Below are 17,283 nucleotides of genomic sequence, written 5' to 3' on the forward strand. Positions count from 1 at the left end.
TCCTTGATGAAAACCCACTCCAGAGAGCTCTAGACCTCAGACTGGGGTGAAGGGTCATCTTCCAACAGGACAACGACCCTAAGCACACAGCCAAGATAACAAAGGAGTGGCTACAGGACAACTCTGTGAATGACCTTGAGTGATCGAGCCAGAGCCTGGACTTGAACCCAATTGAACATCTCTGAAGAGCTCTGAAAATGGCTGTGCACTGACACTTCCAATCATACCTGATGGAGCTTGAGAAGTCCTGTAAAGAAGAATGGATGAAACTGCCCAGAAATAGGTGTGCCAAGCTTGTAGCATTACTCAAAAAGACTTGAGGCTTTATTTGGTGCCAAGAGTGCTTCAAAAAAGTAATGGAGCAAAGGCTGTGAATACTTATGTAAATGTGATTTTTTTTTTTTCCCCAAACAAACTTCTTTCACATTGTGATTATGGAGCATTGTTTGTAGAATTTTGAGAAAAATAATGAATTTAATCCATTTTGGAATAAGGCTGTAACATAACAAAAATTTGGAAAAAAGTGAAGCTGTGAATACGTTCTGGATGCACTGCACTGGCTTTGATCAAAGTAAATACATACTTTTTCTTTTCGTTTTCTTTCCTGTTCCTCTTCTTTCTTTTTACTCAACCATTCTTGATACTTTTCTTTACTCCTCTCTTGTACAGAACTTTTCCGTTGCTCTTGGACTTCATTCTTCTGCTTGTCCTTCAGAAGTTTTTCCTCCTTCTCCTTTCTTTCCTACACAGAATATACAATGAAAATCACTTGCTTCAAAGTCCTCAGCTTGACCAACCTCACCTTGTCAAGAAATGTATGCCCATTTTTGAGGACAAAATGTAAATGTTTTTAGGGGACTGCCTAGGTACAAATAACTAGGGATGCACCGAAATTTCAGCCGCCGAAAATACCCTTTTCTGCAATTTGCCGAAAGAGAAAAAACGGCCGATGATGGAGCCGAAAATGGGGCGTGGCTACGCCCCCCACCCCTGGTGCCGCCTATCATGGGGGTGTCCTGTAGCACAGGAGAGCCGCCACCTGTTTAATCACAGCGCTGGGAACATCACAGCTTTCATTTCAATAGCTGTGTGTTCCCGGCCGCGCCGTCACACACAGCCCCTCCCCCTTGTCCAGGCACTTTGATAGACAGATCACCCGCAGGTTTGGACGGATGATCTGTCTATCAAAGTGTCCGGACAAGGCGGAGGGGCCGTGTGTGACGGCGCGGCCGGGAACACACAGCTATTGAAATGAAAGCTGTGATGTACCCGGCGCTGTGATTAAACAGGCGGCGGAGGCGGCTCTCCTGCGCTACAGGACACCCCCATGATAGGCGGCACCAGGGGCGGGGGGAGTAGCCCCGCCCCTTCCAGGCCACGCCCCATTTTTGGCTCCATTGTCGGACGTTTTTTCTCTTTCGGCAAATTGCAGAAAAGGGTATTTTCGGTAGCTGAAATTTCGGTGCATCCCTAGTTATTTGTAAAGGGGGAGGGGCCGTGTGTGACGGCACGGCCGGGAACACACAGCTATTGAAATAATGATGTTCCCGGCGCTGTAATCAAACAGGCGGCGGAGGCGGCTCTCCTCTCCCCTTCACAGGCTGGCTGCAATATGGGACACTCTGGCTGCAAAAAGGGGGCACCTCCCGTACCACGTCCCCAGTCTCTGACCATCTCCCGTACCACGTCCCCAGTCTCTGACCATCTCCCGTACCACGTCCCCAGTCTCTGACCATCTCCCGTACCACGTCTCCGGTCTCTGACCATCTCCCGTACCATGTCCCCTGTCTCTGACCATCGCCTGTATAAAAATATTTTTTTTTAAATATGTTTCGGTATCGGTGCTGTTTCGGTTTTCGGCCTAGTGTATTTTTCATTTTCTGTATCGGTTTCGGCACCAAAAAAGCCATTCGGTGCACCCCTACTAATTTCTAGATGTTCCCTATTGCACAGAAACTCTTCATGTTGAGTTATGGTCCACATTAAAAAAATGCATTTAAAGGAGCTCATAAATGATAATGGCATAAAGTATTTCCTAAAATCCAAACCCAGAAATATGAACCCTACTACTGTGGACACCATTCTGCCCACCTTTGATTTATTGTCTAAATAAGCAAATCCTGTCTATTCAGGTATAAAACTATTTATGAAACACTGGATGTCAATGAGTGAGCCACACCAGTAGAAAATGAAAGCGGGAGAAGAGGCACACTGCAGTTTAACTGCTTTCTAGCAAGTTTCCATGTTTAAAGTAGTTGTAAAGGCTGCAGCGGCACTTTGCCGGCGGTATAGCCGTGCTGCCCGTGCTCATCATTTGGGTGCCGCCTTTACCAAGCTGGGTGCTAAGGAAGCACCCGTGCGTGCATGCTCCCGGGCCATGTTGTGAGCAGTCAGCCACTGCCTTCTCACAGAAGGTTGACTGATGGCAGCAGGAGCCTATGGCTCCACTATAAACCACTGGAGGGACAGTTGGCCAACACGTTTTAGCCATCAGGCCTTAGTCATGGCAAAGACTAATGCCCTGTACACATGGGCGGACATTCCGACCACAAAATCCGTCAGATTTTTTCCGACGGATTTTGTCCGAAACTGGTGTTGCATTCACACAGTCGGACAAAAGTTGTCGGAAAATCCGATCGTTCGGAACGTGATGGACGTTCGTTTCGTACGACGGGACTACATAGAGGCTAGTATCCAATAGCTTTGTTCTCAATTTGATCTGAGAATGCATGGCACTTTGTCCATTGGAATTCTCTACAAACTCAGAAAAAGTCAGATCGGATTTTTTTGTCGGAAAATTTTTGATCCTGCTCTCAAATTTTTTCTGACGGAAAAAGTCTGATAGAGCCCACACACAATCGTATTTTCCTACAATATAATCAGACCTTTTCCGGCAGAATTTGCAACAGTGTGTACAGGGCATAAGGCCTGACAACAGAAACGCATTGGCTGTTTTACAGCAGTTTCATGTAATTTCAATAAAGAATATTGCCATTTGACATTTACCCGAGTGCCAACTGTACCTTCAGTGGTCCACAGTACACAGAGGAATTGGCACCTTTTCGGTCAGAGCACCAGGTGAAGCTGAGGAATGAAGGAAGGTAGAAGCACCACTACACCTGTTTGCACCTATGGTTCCACTGCCCTCAATTTCCCCTGTGAAAGCAGAAAGCGGTGCTGGTGACATCAGTGTAATGGTGATATAGAGCCACGTAAGTGTTTAGGGAAAGGGGGGGGTCAAGGACTGGTAGTGGGTTGTTTTTTACCTTAATGCACAAAATGCACTACGGTGTAAAAAAAAAAAAAAAAAAAAGAGAGTAATGCGTGAAACCTCAATGCTAGATTATGCTTTTCAAAAAAAAAAAAAAATAAACACAAGAATTTCTTTCAAAACAGCAAAAAGGAAATTAGGTTTTCCTCTGTGCAATCCATGTTCCAAAGGGCATATTTAAATAATTGTCTTTGGATGCCCTGCACGCTATTTTACACTTCCCCTCTGCCCCCGGACGGAAAAAGTGAAGAAAAATAAATACAAAATGACATAAAAAGGAAAAAAAAAAAAAAAAAAGAAGCAATTCATTCAGCCTCGTTCAATTTGACTTCTTTATCCTGAATCCGTAGCAGCTATTGCATGTCTCTGTGTAATCCCTTGCTTCCTATTTTATTTGTTCTGCTTTATTTTCAGCCCGAGCCAGAACTATGCATGACATAGACTGAAGCTTCTGATTTGCTAATTATACCCTTCGCAAATGGCCCCACCAGTTTCTTGGAGCCACATTTACTAATAGCTGCAATAGGAGACTGGCTGCTTGCCAGGGCAAGATAATTGCAGTCCTTTTATTGTCGCACTGTACTCTCCTTGCTTCATACCTCAGCTCAAGCTATGTGGGAACACCTGGCACATTTTATATGCAATCTAAAAGACATATAAAACAATCTTTCACATACTTTAAAAAAAAAATAAAAAATTATAGGCAACAGAGCTCCCAAGATGGATTTCCATATTAAAATCGTCATAATCCTTTAATAACAGGTTTTTAAAACAATGCCCAACCATTACTCATACAGTCAGCTCTAGTAAAGGATCCTACATATTGAAGTTTGGAGTCTTCAATAGGTGAACATTTTCAAATGGCAGCGAGCTATGGCTGCTCCCGTGATAAGAAGCCCAACCGGATGTTGCAGCAGTCAGATATGATCCCTTGTAAAAGCTCCTGGCAGGGCAGGGACAAGGGGCGGGCAGGAGGGGTGGCTGTCCTGGGCACTATAGTTGGGAATGGAAGATTTGTGCCAGGAAGGGGGATTTGGGGGGGGGAAGTTTGTTCTGGACTTAAAGGGGGGGGGGGGGGGTACGTGTACTAGGAAACAACATTTTAAGGGTAAAGGATTTGTGCTAGAAGGGGCCATTTTTTTTTTTGTGGAGGGGATTTGCCGCATTTGAGCCATCTGATGGTGCCTGCATAGTTCCAGGACCAACTCCACTTGTCAAAGCTAGCAGCGTGACACCACCAGGAATTCTTTCCATTAACCCCCAATGTAAGGGACATTTTTCCCACCAATGCCCAATTGGTTTTAGCAGGGGTTCTCCAAGACCTGAAAACTTATTTTAAAGGTTCCTCTGGGATAATATGTTTCAGAAAAGCTGAGCTACAGGGATGTTTTATTGTTTAACTCTTGTCACCAGAGGCCACTAAAACCTGGAAGCCCAGGCCAAAAATTCAGCAGCGTCAGTATACCCCAGCTAAATTGACAATAGCCCTAAAATGAATTTGCCTCTCTAACAGATCAGGTTTTATTTAGTACGCTGCTTTATTAAATGTGTTTTTACTCTAAAATGAAAAATATTTAAAAAATGTAACTCATACTTAAAGGGTTAGTTCACATTTACAAAAAACTGCCTATGCAGGTAAGGGGTGTCTGTAGATAACAGGCAGCAGCTCTGACCTAAAGTTGAATAATGCCCTTGCTATAAGTGTAGACCATAACTTCTGAAGCCTGACTGGAATACTTCAAAGACGTTGCTAGGACATTTCTAAGTGAGGTCCAGTCGTTACTGCTTACCTCCACCATCACAGGAGGTGATCAAAATTAAATCCATCTATGGCCAGCTTAATACAGAGGTGAAAGAAGTGGTAAATTACTGCGCTATAATACGGTGAAAGAAATAATAATAATACAATTACATACGAATGTGACAAAAATTCATATGATAATGGAAGAGGAAAAAATGTAGGGCTAAAAAAATGTGAAATCAATCAATCGTGAAAATAAGAAAAAAGTCCACTAGAAGTCCATCTAGATGGATGGTGGGCCACCGAAACTCGGAAATCAATCCTGCACAGGGGGAACCAACAGTCCACTATACTTTGAGAAATAGTGGGATCCAAACAAATGGATATGATAAAACACTCTTACCAGAGTTGGTGGACCTGTATGTCAGCGACACCAGATCTTACATGCATGAAACGAAAAACAAGATTTGTTTTTCAAGTGGTTATTTGCTGGCACTTTTTTGAAAATAAAAATGCCAACACTTAATCTCAGATCTACACCATTGGGAGCGTGTCTTTTTTATGTTTTTACATGTCACTTGCTCCACGTTTGCATTGATTGTTCTGAGAAACACATATTCGGACCTCCTTGGTGCCTGTTCTTTGGCCTACTGGATCTCCCAGATGATTGCTGACGGTGAAGGACCTAATACAGAGGTGGACCTCCTTCTGTGAATGGTCTTTATCTAGTGGTTTTTGGCTTAAAGCTGAAGTTTAAATTGATTGTGAAGCTTTTTTTTTCATTAGACATGTTATACTTACCTGCTCTGTGCAGTGGTTTTGCACAGACTGGCCTGGATCCTCCTCTTCTCAGGTCCCACACCGGTGCTCCTGGCTCCTCCCTCCTGTCGTGTGCACCATACAGCAAGCAGCTTGCTATGAGTGCACCCAAATTGAGCCACTGCTCTGTGTGTTTATTCACACATGGAGCTGCAGTTCAGCCCCGTCCCCAGAGAGGCAAAGTTCTTGTGGACATCACTGAATTTAGAGGGGGCTCGGGTAAGTATTAGGAAGGTGAGGGGACTGCCACACCACATTTTCTCTTTACAACCACTTTAATCTGCCTATATTCTGCCTTCAGAGTTCCTCCTTTACCCCTCATCAAAATACTAATGACATTTCTTTAAAGAAGACTGTTGATTACATACCTCATTTTAGACCCTCAAGATATTTGGGGGCATACCCTAAAAAAAAATGCATAAAGATGGTGCTGCCATAAGACCAAACAGAACAAAAATATTACAGCGCACACATGCAAAACTAACATTTACCTCCAGCAAGGCTTTTTAAAAACACCTAGACAATCTCAAAAAAACATTATCAAAAAATATGGGGATTTGGTCATACCATATTGCTATAGGGTGCTTAAGCCCACTTACTGTGACAAAGTGTACACCATGATTAGTGGGTCCTACACTATCTATAGACTAGGAGATCCTGCTTCTCTGAACCATGGGAGCTATACTCCTCTATATGGGAGAACATGAGGTCTCCACCATGACACAGGTGGTCACTAATGAGAGGTACTATTTTTTTAGTGTGTGCCCCCCCAAAAAATTTTGTTTGTTTATTGTATGGATTCTGACTGTTGGGTGGAGCACCCCACTCCCTCAGAAAGTACCTCTCATTGGTGACCACCTCTGTTATGGTGGAGACCTCATGTTCTCCCATATAGAGGAGTATAGCTCCCATGGTTCAGAGAAGCAGGATCTCCTAGTCTATGGATAGTGTAGGACCCACTAATCATGGGGTACTTTGTCGCAGAAAGTGGGCTTAAGCACCGTATAGCAATATGGTGTGACCAAATCCCCATATTTTTTGATAATGTTTTTTGAAAATGTCTAGGTGTTTTTAAAAAGCCTTGCTGGAGGTAAATGTTAGTTTTGCATGTGTGCACTGTAATATTTTTCTTCATTTTAGACCCTGTGGCATCGCCTTTTTGTTTCTCTAAGCAAGGCAGGCAGATCATGGTTGGTGGGAGGGGATGGCAGGGTGGTGTACATTGCATCATGCAAAGAGGAAATGGTGGTAATGCCCACATGTGCTGTTGAGCCTCCATGAGCTTCCATGACTGAAAGAAATTAAATCCAATGTTAGGCCGGGGACAGTAAGACTGGAAAGAAAATGGATAGACAAATGTTGGATATCTTCAACCAGAAAAATTAGACAGGCTCTATCTAAATTGCTTCAGCTTCTATTTCACATTGTGAGAAGCTCACAGCATGTGGCGAAAGTAAGCAATTTCAGTACATGAGAGGAACCTGACAAGTGCAAGATGGAAGGTAAGGCTGGAGTTCAGTTTATACTATAAAAGACACAGGAGGACATGAACGCCTAGAGGAGCACACAACATGCCAAAAATGACAAGATTCACATCTCTCTCCTTCCCACTCCTTAGAAAGTCAGACAATTTCCCCATTTATACTGTCAAATCTTATTGTTTGATTGGCGCGTTAGGCCCACCCAGGCTCGTCACTGAAGGGGAGGGTCTTTGCAATATGTGAACACTTAAAGTGGAAGTAAACCCTTCTATCGTTTTTAGTCAAGGAAGCCGCCATCTTGGCCTCTAATGATTCTTCAACTGCCATAATGCTGCACATGATCAGTTATGAAACCAGCCATTGGATGGTTTGAAAGTTTGGTTGAGAGCACAACCAACGTGAAAATTAGCATTTCCGGCATGCCGGGAATGTAAGTGTTTTTTGAAACTGGGTTTACTACCGCTTTAAATCAGGTTGGATCAGCTCTGAGGAAGGGAACATGTCCCCAGAAAGGTCTCAACTGATCCAACCACAGCAATTATGGCATCGCCTAAAGCTGTAGCAGAGTTCTGATAGGCTTGTACCTTCTCATGTTTGCGAGTATGTTTGCGAGTATGTTTCAGGCTCTTTCAATTAATAAACCTTGCACCCGTGTCTTTTTCATAGTGCTGTCTGAAGGTTCCCTGCTTGTGGAGGGCAGCAATCAGTTTGGGCACTACACATACTCCTTTGGATGTAGGACAGAGTGAGCCCTCAAGTGTTATTACCTTATTGTGGAGTTCAGTTTAATCATTATCTACAACAAGTATACAGATTATAAAACAAGAATTAGGTCAGAACGGTTTTCTTTTGCCTTCTCTATCCCATTTGGGGAGGGAATTACCTTTACTTTCTGTTCCATAGTCAAAACAGAGTGAGAGCAATTCTCTCCAAAGGGAAGCAAATCATTTCCTAGACAAGTCACCACGAGGGTTCTCGTGGAAGGAAAATATGTGCCTTTAATTTCTGTTCTGGTGATCACTGGAAACAATAAAAACGACAGGTTTGCCAACCCTTCCCTACACTATTCAAAATGGAGGAACTAAAAAAATAAAATAAAAATTTGAACTTCCAAGCAGATACTACATACAGCTTGATCTAGTTCTATATTCATTAATACATCTGTAAACAATATGTTGCCCCAACACTTCATATTCCTGATATGTGCTGCACCATGTACTTGAATGAAAAAGTATCCTGTTCTCTTTGTACTGCTTCCTTTGTGTGAAATCCCTGGTGTGTATATTATAAAAAAAAAAAATATATATATATATATATATATATATATATATATATATATATATATATTATATACACACACACACACACACACACACACACACACACACATATATATAACGTATTTATCGGCGTATAACACGCACTTTTTCCCCCTTAAAATCAGGGGAAAATCGCGGGTGTGTGTTATACGCCGATCCTCTGCGATTTCCGCATGATTTTGACCTTCAGCCGCCTCAGCGGCTTTTGCCCGCTCTCGGACCTCCTCGCGGCTTTCGGCCGCCTTCGGCCCTTCTCGCGGCTTGAGGCGGCCGAAAGCCGCCGAGAAGGTCCGAGAGTGGCCGAAAGCCGCCAAACTTCTGGGCGGCGCCGAGATACACAGGACATCTCGGCGGCGCCATTTTTAAAAACATTAGCTGACATCAATGACGGACAAGGCTGCAATGAGGACAGGCTGCATGACAAGGCTGCAAATGACACTGACAAGGCTTCAGATGGACAATGATAAGGCTGCATTGATGGGCATTTAAATGTAAGTTTTTTTTCCTTAAATTTCCCTCCTAAAAATTCCCTCATAAACTTGGGGTGCGTGTTATACGCCGATAAATACGGTATAATATATATTATATATACACACACATATACACATACACACACATACACACCTCACATTTTTGTAAATATTTTATTATATCTTTTCACGTGACAACACTGAAGAAATTACACTTTGCTATAACAGTATAAATTTTCTGTCCCCTCAAAATAACTCAACACACAACCATTAATGTCTAAACCACTGGCAACAAAAGTGAGTAATCCCCCTAAATGAAAATGTCCAAATTGGGCCCAAAGTGTCAATATCTTATGTGGCCACCATTATTTTCCAGCACTGCCTTAACCCTCTTGGGCATGGAATTCACCAGAGCCTCACAGGATGCCACTGGAGTCCTCTTCCACGATAAAATCATGGAGCTGGTGGACGTTAGAGACCTTGCGCTCCTCCACAGGTGATCAATGAGATTTAGGTCTGGAGACATGCTTGGCCAGTCAATCACATTTACCCTCAGATTCTTTAGCAAGGCAGTGGTCATCTTGGAGGTGTGTTTGGGGTCGTTATGTTGGAATGCTGCCCTACGGCCCAGTCTCTGAAGGGAGGGGATCATGCTCTGCTTCAGTATGTCACTGTACATGTTAGCATTCATGGTTCCCTCAATGAACTGTAGCTCCCCAGTGCCAGTAGCATTTATGCAACCCCAGACCATGACACTCCCACCACCATGCTTGACTAGGCAAGACACACTTGTCTTTGTACTCCTTACCTGGTTGCCTCCACACAAGCTTGACACCATCTGAACCAAATACGTCTATCTTGGTCTCATCAGACCACAGTACATGGTTCCAGTAATCCATGTCCTTAGTTTGCGTGTCTTCAGCAAACTGTTTGCGGGCTTTCTTGTGCATCATCTTTAAAAGAGGCTTCCTTCTGGGATGACAGCTATGCAGACCAATTCGATGCAGTATACGGCGTATGGTCTGAGCACTGATCACCACTTCAACAGCTGCAGCAATGCTGGAAGCGCTCAGACGTCTATTTCCCAAAGACAACCTCTGGATGCGACGATGAGCACGTGCACTCAACTTGTTTGGTCGACCATTGCGAGGCCTGTTCTGAGTGGAAGCTGTCCTGATAAACCGCTGTATGGTCTTGGCCACTGGGTCTTGGCAATCTTCTTATAGCCTAGGCCATCTTTATGTAGGGCAACAATTCTTTTTTTCAGATCCTCAGAGAGTTCTTTGCCATGAGGTGCCATGTTGAACTTCCAGTGACCAGTAAGAGAGTGAGAGCGCTAACACCAAATGTAACACACCTGCTCCCTATTCACACCTGAGACCACTAACGAGTCACATGACACCAGGGAGAAAAATTACTAATTGGGCCCAATTTGGACATTTTCACTCACTTTTGTTGCCAGAGGTTTAGACATTAATGGCTGTGTGTGGAGTTATTTTGAGGGGACAGCAAATGTACACTCACTACTTTACATTGTAGCAAAGTGTCAATTCTTCAGTGTTGTCACATGAAAAGATAGAATAAAATATTTACAAAAATGTGAGGGGTGTACTCACTTTTTTGAGATACTGTATGTAAACACAGCGACTGTCTGTACAGGCAGTCCCCGAGTTACGAACGACTCCTACTTAAAAAAAAAAAAGACCTCAATGGCGGCTGTTTGTGCTCCATGCTGGTCCTGGATACCTCTGAGCAGCTATCTTGCACCACCAGACACATCCCAGACTGCAGTACTACATGTACTGCATGCCCAGAAGAGCCCCAGGTAACATAACTGCATGCCCAGAAGTGCTCGGAACATCCCACAACCCTGCACAGGCTAAAGTTACACTTAAAAATAAGAAGAACAAACCTACAGTCCCTATTATGTTCGTACCCCGGGGACTGCCTGTATAAAGATGTATAAGTATATCTTCTTTGGGTGCATAAGTATTCTAAGCTTCATGAGTTGAACTTCAGGCAAATAGCTAAATATACACATGAAATACATACTAATTCATACCTCCTAACTTTTTGAGATGAGAATGAGGAACACCTATTCAATATGCATGTATGTAGGTGTAGGACCCCCTGTGTTGTCACATGAAAAGATATCAGGAGTGGACTGACAACTCATGGGGCCCCCGGGCAATAGGAGATTATGGAGCCACACTGTATACACACACAGAATTATTATTATTATACAGGTTTTATATAGCAATTTTTCCCAAAAAACTGGTTTTATATAGCGCCAACAGTTTGCTCAGCGCTTTACAACATGAGGGCAGACATTACATTTACATTACAATTTGGTACAAGAGGAATCAGAGGGCCCTGCTCGTTAGAGCTTGCAATCTAAAAAGGAAGGGGCAATTGATACAAAAGGTAATAGCTGTGGGGGATGAGCTGATGGAGGAAGTAAAACAGTGTTAGTTAGAAGCAGGATAGGCTTCTTTGAAGAGAAGGGTTTTCATGGATCATCTAAAGATGGATAGATTAGGGGACAGTTGGACAGATTGGGGTAGGGAGTTCCAAAGGATGGGAGAAGCTCTGGAGAAATCCTGGAGGCGAGCATGGGAGGAGGTGACAAGGGAGCTAGAGAGCAGGAGGTCTTGAGATGACCGAAGAGGGCGGTTTGGTTGGTATTTTGGGACTAGGTCAGTGATGTAGCTGGGGGCAGAGTTATGGATGACTTTGTAAATTATTGTTAGTACTTTGAATTTTATTCGTTGGGTAAGTGGAAGCCAGTGCAGGGATTGGCAGAGAGGGGTGGAGGACACTGAATGGCTGGTAAGGTGGATGAGTCTGGCAGTGGCATTCATTATGGACTGGAGGGGGGATAGTCTGTGTAAAGGTAATCCAATGAGGAGGGAGTTGCAGTAGTCGAGGCGAGAGATGACTAGGGAGTGAATTAGAAGCTTGGTGTTGTCATTAGTTAAATAGGGGCGTATTCTGGAAATGTTGCGGAGGCTAAGGCGGCATGATTTGGACAGGGCTTGTATGTGGGCCTGAAAGGACAGTTCGGAGTCTAAGGTTACCCCTAGCACCCTGGCATGTGGGGATGGACTGATAGATGTGCCATTGATCTTGACAGAGTAGTCAGGCGAAGGGGTACGTGGGGGAGGAAATATTAAGAGCTCAGTTTTAGATAGATTAAGTTTGAGGAAGTGGTGTGACATCCAGGCTGATATGTCTATTAGTAGATCAGCGATGCGTGAGATTGATGGGGTGAGCTGAGGGGTAGAGAGATAGATTTGGGTGTCATCAGCATATAAATGGTAGTGAAAGCCATGGGAGGCTATCAGCTGACCCAGGGAGGACGTGTAGATCGAGAATAGTAGAGGTCCAAGGACAGAACCTTAGGGGACCCCAACGGAAAGGGGAGTTGGAGAAGAGGAAGTGGAGTTGTAAGTGACACTGAAGGTGCGATGAGATAGGTAAGATTCAAACCAATGGAGAGTGCAGCCATGGAGACCAAGCAAATTGAGTTTTTTTGAGGAGGAGGGGGTGGTCAACTGTATCAAAGGCAGCAGAAAGGTCCACGAGTAAGAGTATGGAATAATGACCGTTGCTTTTGGCTGTTAGTAAGTCGTTAGTGATTTTTAGGAGGGCAGTTTCTGTGGAGTGCTGTGGGCGAAATCCAGACTGAAAAGGATCGAGAAGGTTACAGAATACACATACACACACTGAAAAAAGGTACTGGAGAGGCGGGGCAGCTATAATCTTGGGATTAAAAAAAACAACAAAAAAAACAACACAGATTTTTACATACTATCCTTGGTTTTATTGAGGCTGGCAACCCTGAGGGGGGCCCTTGGGCAGTGCCCGAATGGTCAGCCCGCCCCTGAAAGATATAATAAAATATTAACAAAAATGTGAGGTGTATTCTCTCTCTATAAGTGCATGTGTGTGTGTGTGTTATATATATATATATATATATATATATATATATATATATATATATATATATATATATATATATATATATATATATTTTTTTTTTTTTTTTATTTTTTTTTTTTTTTTTTTTGCATACAAAATCGTATATATACACACACACACACAAAAAAAAAAAAAAAAAAAAAAATACCCTGCAATTACTTTTCCCTCCACATGTACCCATAAACCTTGTAAGAGACATCATTAAAGCCCTATGATATCATTTGTGTGTCTGTTATTGAAGGATAATGTGTCTACAGAAATGTCTTAAACATTCTTAACACAGACTGGCCGAACCATCACTTACAGCAAATCAACTGCATGCAACAGTCAACAGAAATTACAACACTTTCCTGAGAAAGTGACAGCACATAAATCTAGCCAAGCGATAGATATTTACAAGCTGGATTCAATAGCCGCATGGCTGAATCATGGAAAAAACAGACAGAAATTCCTTTCCGACAGGTCATTTGTAAAACATAGACGGGTTAGTGTTTGCTTGTGCTGTTTGTTGGATGTGATTGCTCATTGTTCGCATATGATGTATGTATACTTGTAGGAGTCGAATTGTGTACATTATGTGGATTGAACATGGCTTTTTTCATTTCTTCTGACAATACTTCAATCACGTGCAAGTTTTTGCTTGCAGCTCATAATTTGAAGTGCAATTGCAGAGTGTATATATAATGTACAGTTACATCACAATAAGGGCAAGAAATAAAAAACTTAACATTTTAGATTTTCACATTTTACTATTAGCTGATCGCTAGAAACATTAAAAGGCATTTCTAGGAAGTACAAAGGAAACACAGCACATGGGAAAATGTGCACAATGATACAGAATGGATCAACCTCCGAAGAGGAGGGGCCTCAATCCCTGAATCCCCAGGGCACACGGTACTCTAGTCCACCAGGCCGAAAAAAAGGACTAAACTCCTTAAGGAGCCAAGTTGGTCCTCCAGGTCTTCGGCGAGGACTTGCCTAAAGAGAAAAACCCAATGAGGAGGGATAAAAAAGACCCAAAAGTCATCTCCTCGAGATCAAGGAAAGTCCTGAAAAAAAAAAAAACACAGCACCCTCTGCCTTTGTGAATAAAGGAAACAAACGTACATGTGCAGAGCGAGTGCTTATGCAATGAATAGGTGCATAAAATAAATAAAACGTGCCGAGTGCTGTACACAAGCTGGTCCTTTCAGCCAGTATATAAATTGCTCTAGGCTAGCTAACAAATTTGCCTAAAAAGTGCAAGAAAAGCACTACGTTTTTTCTGGCACCCCTGTGATGCCACCACTAGGGAGTAAATCACTGTGAGCCAAATCACTTATATCAGGGGTCTCCAAACTTTTCAAACAAAGGGCCAATTTATTGTCCTCCAGACTTTAGTAGGGCTGGATTGTGGCGAGCAGGGGCAGAAAATATCACAGGCCCGGCATGAGTGAGAACAAATATGGCCTCGGGGTTGGTGGTCAATAGGAGTAGTATCCCTATTGTAGGAGGAATAGTATCTCATCATTGGTGTCAGTGGGAGGAATAATGCCCCATGGGCTGGATAAAGGCTAGCAACGGGCCACATCTGGCCCTGGGGCCGCAGTTTGGAGACCCCTGACTTATAATAAGGCCACTTAACACACCAATATGTCTTTGGAGTGTTGGAGTAAATCAGAATACTCAAAAGAAACCCATGCAAGCATAGAGAGAACATGTAAACTCAATGCAGACAGTGTCCTGGCCAGGATTCAATACAAGGACACAGAAGAAAGTAGAGAAAACGAATAGATTAGTTCAGTGCATACGAAGTTACAAAGACGCTACAAATTCTCACAAGTACTTTTCTGTACTTGCAGAGAAATTCTTTAACCTTATACAGTAAAAGAAAACTGCTGCAGCAAAAACATCTGAATACTGGTAAGTAGCAATATACCAGATTTTAGTTTTTGGGTGGAAGCATGTGCTGGCGCTGACCAATCAGAAGCATACTGAGCTGTCCTGGAAGCCATGCAGAATGAACAAGAACAGGGATTTTAAATCCCTGCACCATAACCCAGGGTGTTAAGCAGCCCATAAATGATGCAATTTATGCATAATTATGCATTCCACCATGGGTGGAAGGAAAGAAATTAGCTGCATCCCCCCATTAACACGGACACTGTGTTGATGGAGGAATCAAGCAATTTTCTTTCCATCCATCCATGTAGTCCCATTTTTTTCCCATCAGCAGGAAGCCAGAAAAACACGATCACTGTCAGCAGTAGTGATCGCACAAAAAGTCTCAACTATCTGCCCATAGATGGATTGACGTTTGTCCAGTTCCTGCGGAACTGGATGAATTCCGATCCGTCTATGGCCAGCTTTAGGTCATCTTTTAATTAATTTTTTTCTGTAAAGGTGAACTCCGCTCCACGCAAATTGCCGTACCCATAAATCAGTACTTTGACGCTAAATACCAGGGTTATGGCAGCAGCTAGCTGCCATAACCCCGGTATTTTCGGGAGCGGCGTGCGTTTCTCTTTAAGATAAAAAGATGTCTCCGTGGTAGATTTGCTGCAAAATCACTTTTATCGGCGGCGGGAGAGGTGCCCCTTACCGTGCTCCAGCCGTCTCTGCCCCTTACCGGACCTGCCGGTAGTGGGAGAGACAATCGCGTCCTTTCCCGTGGATGCCTGGATTCCCTGGCATCAGGGCACATTAGGGAACATTATAGGGCACATAGCACATCAGGGCACATAGCACATAAGGGTGCGGGGCACATCAGGGCACATGGCACATTATGGGGCACATGGCACATCAGGGCACATAGCATATAAGGGCACATCAGGGCATGGGAAAACGTTAGCACATGGGGCACATAGCACATCAGGGCACATTATGGCACATCAGGGCATGGGGTACATCAGGGCACATAGCACATCAAGGCACATAGCACATAAGGCCACGTGGCACATCAGGGCACATAGGACATCAGGGGGCACATCTTACTAGCCAGTATGCAGAGTAGCACAGGAAGCGTTTGGCTGTAGTAAGTTCTCCCTCACTTCACGCAGTGCTGTTCGCTTCCCGGCGGCCCCTCCTCTCTTCTCGTCTATCCCCATTGGCTTGTGACATCATCTGGGATAGACGAGAAGAGAGGAGGGGCCGCCGGGGAGCAAACAGCACTGCGTGAAGTGAGGGAGAACTTACTACAACCAAAAGCTTCCTGCGCTACTCTGCATACATCTCATTCGTGCGGCTCTAGTCCTGCAAAGGGAACGGCATTGCTGCTGTGAAAATAGTGCAGGGATGCCGTTCCCACAGGACTCGAGCCCTGCTGGTGCCGTTCTTTAGAGCGGACGGTCAACTTTTTTGTAATAACAACCAATGTGGCTCAGCAGCTGCTCGGCTGTTATAAGCAGCGGGATGTCCCCTCCCACGGCTTTCCGCCGCTCGCCTGGGCTCTCCCGTCCCACCGGGAAGCCCTAGCAACCAGCCAGCACGTCCACCAGCTGGCCAAAGACCCGAACAAAGCCGATGCTTCATTCAGGTTTTGCATCTAATAATCTGGAAGCGATGTCATGACATTACTTCCTAGATTACTGGCATCTTAAAGGCGCCAGTTTTAAAAAATATAAAGTATTCAAAAACGCTGAACTTGACGTTTTGAATACTTTTAAGTGCAGATGAGGGGTTTTTATTTTTTTTATTTTATTCTAATAGTGATGATTCTATTGGGTTTCCCTCCGGCATTAAAGACAACTACTGTGCATTAACTTTCCATAGTGGAGGCAATAATTGCCCCCCCAACTCCATGGTCAGTACTAGAGGGGAGTGATCTGAGAGGCCTCTGGAGCCATACTGAAATGAATCTAGCCATGGAAGAAGGTTATTTCCCAGGGCCAGATCTGTTCTTGACAAATACCCATAAGTGCTTGAGCAGTAGGAGTATCCTCTTACCAATGGATGTCTAATGCCGCGTACACACGGTCAGAATTCTGTCTAGAAAAAGACCGATGAGAGCTTTTCAAATCGGAAAATGTGACCGTGTGTATGCTCCATCGGAATTTAGCTGTCCGAATTTCCGCCAGCCAAAAATGGATAGCATGTTCTCAATTTTCCCGACGGAAAAACTTTCTATCGGTAATTTCGATCATATGTATGCAATTCCGACACGGCAAAAATCACGCATGCTCAGATTCAACTACGAGACAGAAGCTATTGGCTAATGGCTATT

At 43.7% G+C, this 17,283-nt stretch overlaps 1 protein-coding gene across 2 annotated transcripts in view; it reads right to left on the reverse strand.

Moving 5' to 3' along the window:
* Positions 1-17,283, reverse strand: part of CCDC34 (coiled-coil domain containing 34) — a 40,627-nt gene that overhangs the window by 12,071 nt on the left and 11,273 nt on the right. For both annotated transcript variants that reach the window (XM_077460844.1, XM_077460845.1), the window contains exon 5: positions 584-742. In XM_077460844.1, the coding sequence (XP_077316970.1) occupies positions 584-742 (159 nt within the window). The remainder of the gene's footprint in view (positions 1-583; positions 743-17,283) is intronic.

Source organism: Lithobates pipiens, unplaced genomic scaffold (assembly GCF_037356315.1).
Source record: "Lithobates pipiens isolate NorthernLeopardFrog02 unplaced genomic scaffold, aLitPip1_a1.2 Scaffold_10, whole genome shotgun sequence".
Taxonomy (NCBI): domain Eukaryota; kingdom Metazoa; phylum Chordata; class Amphibia; order Anura; family Ranidae; genus Lithobates; species Lithobates pipiens.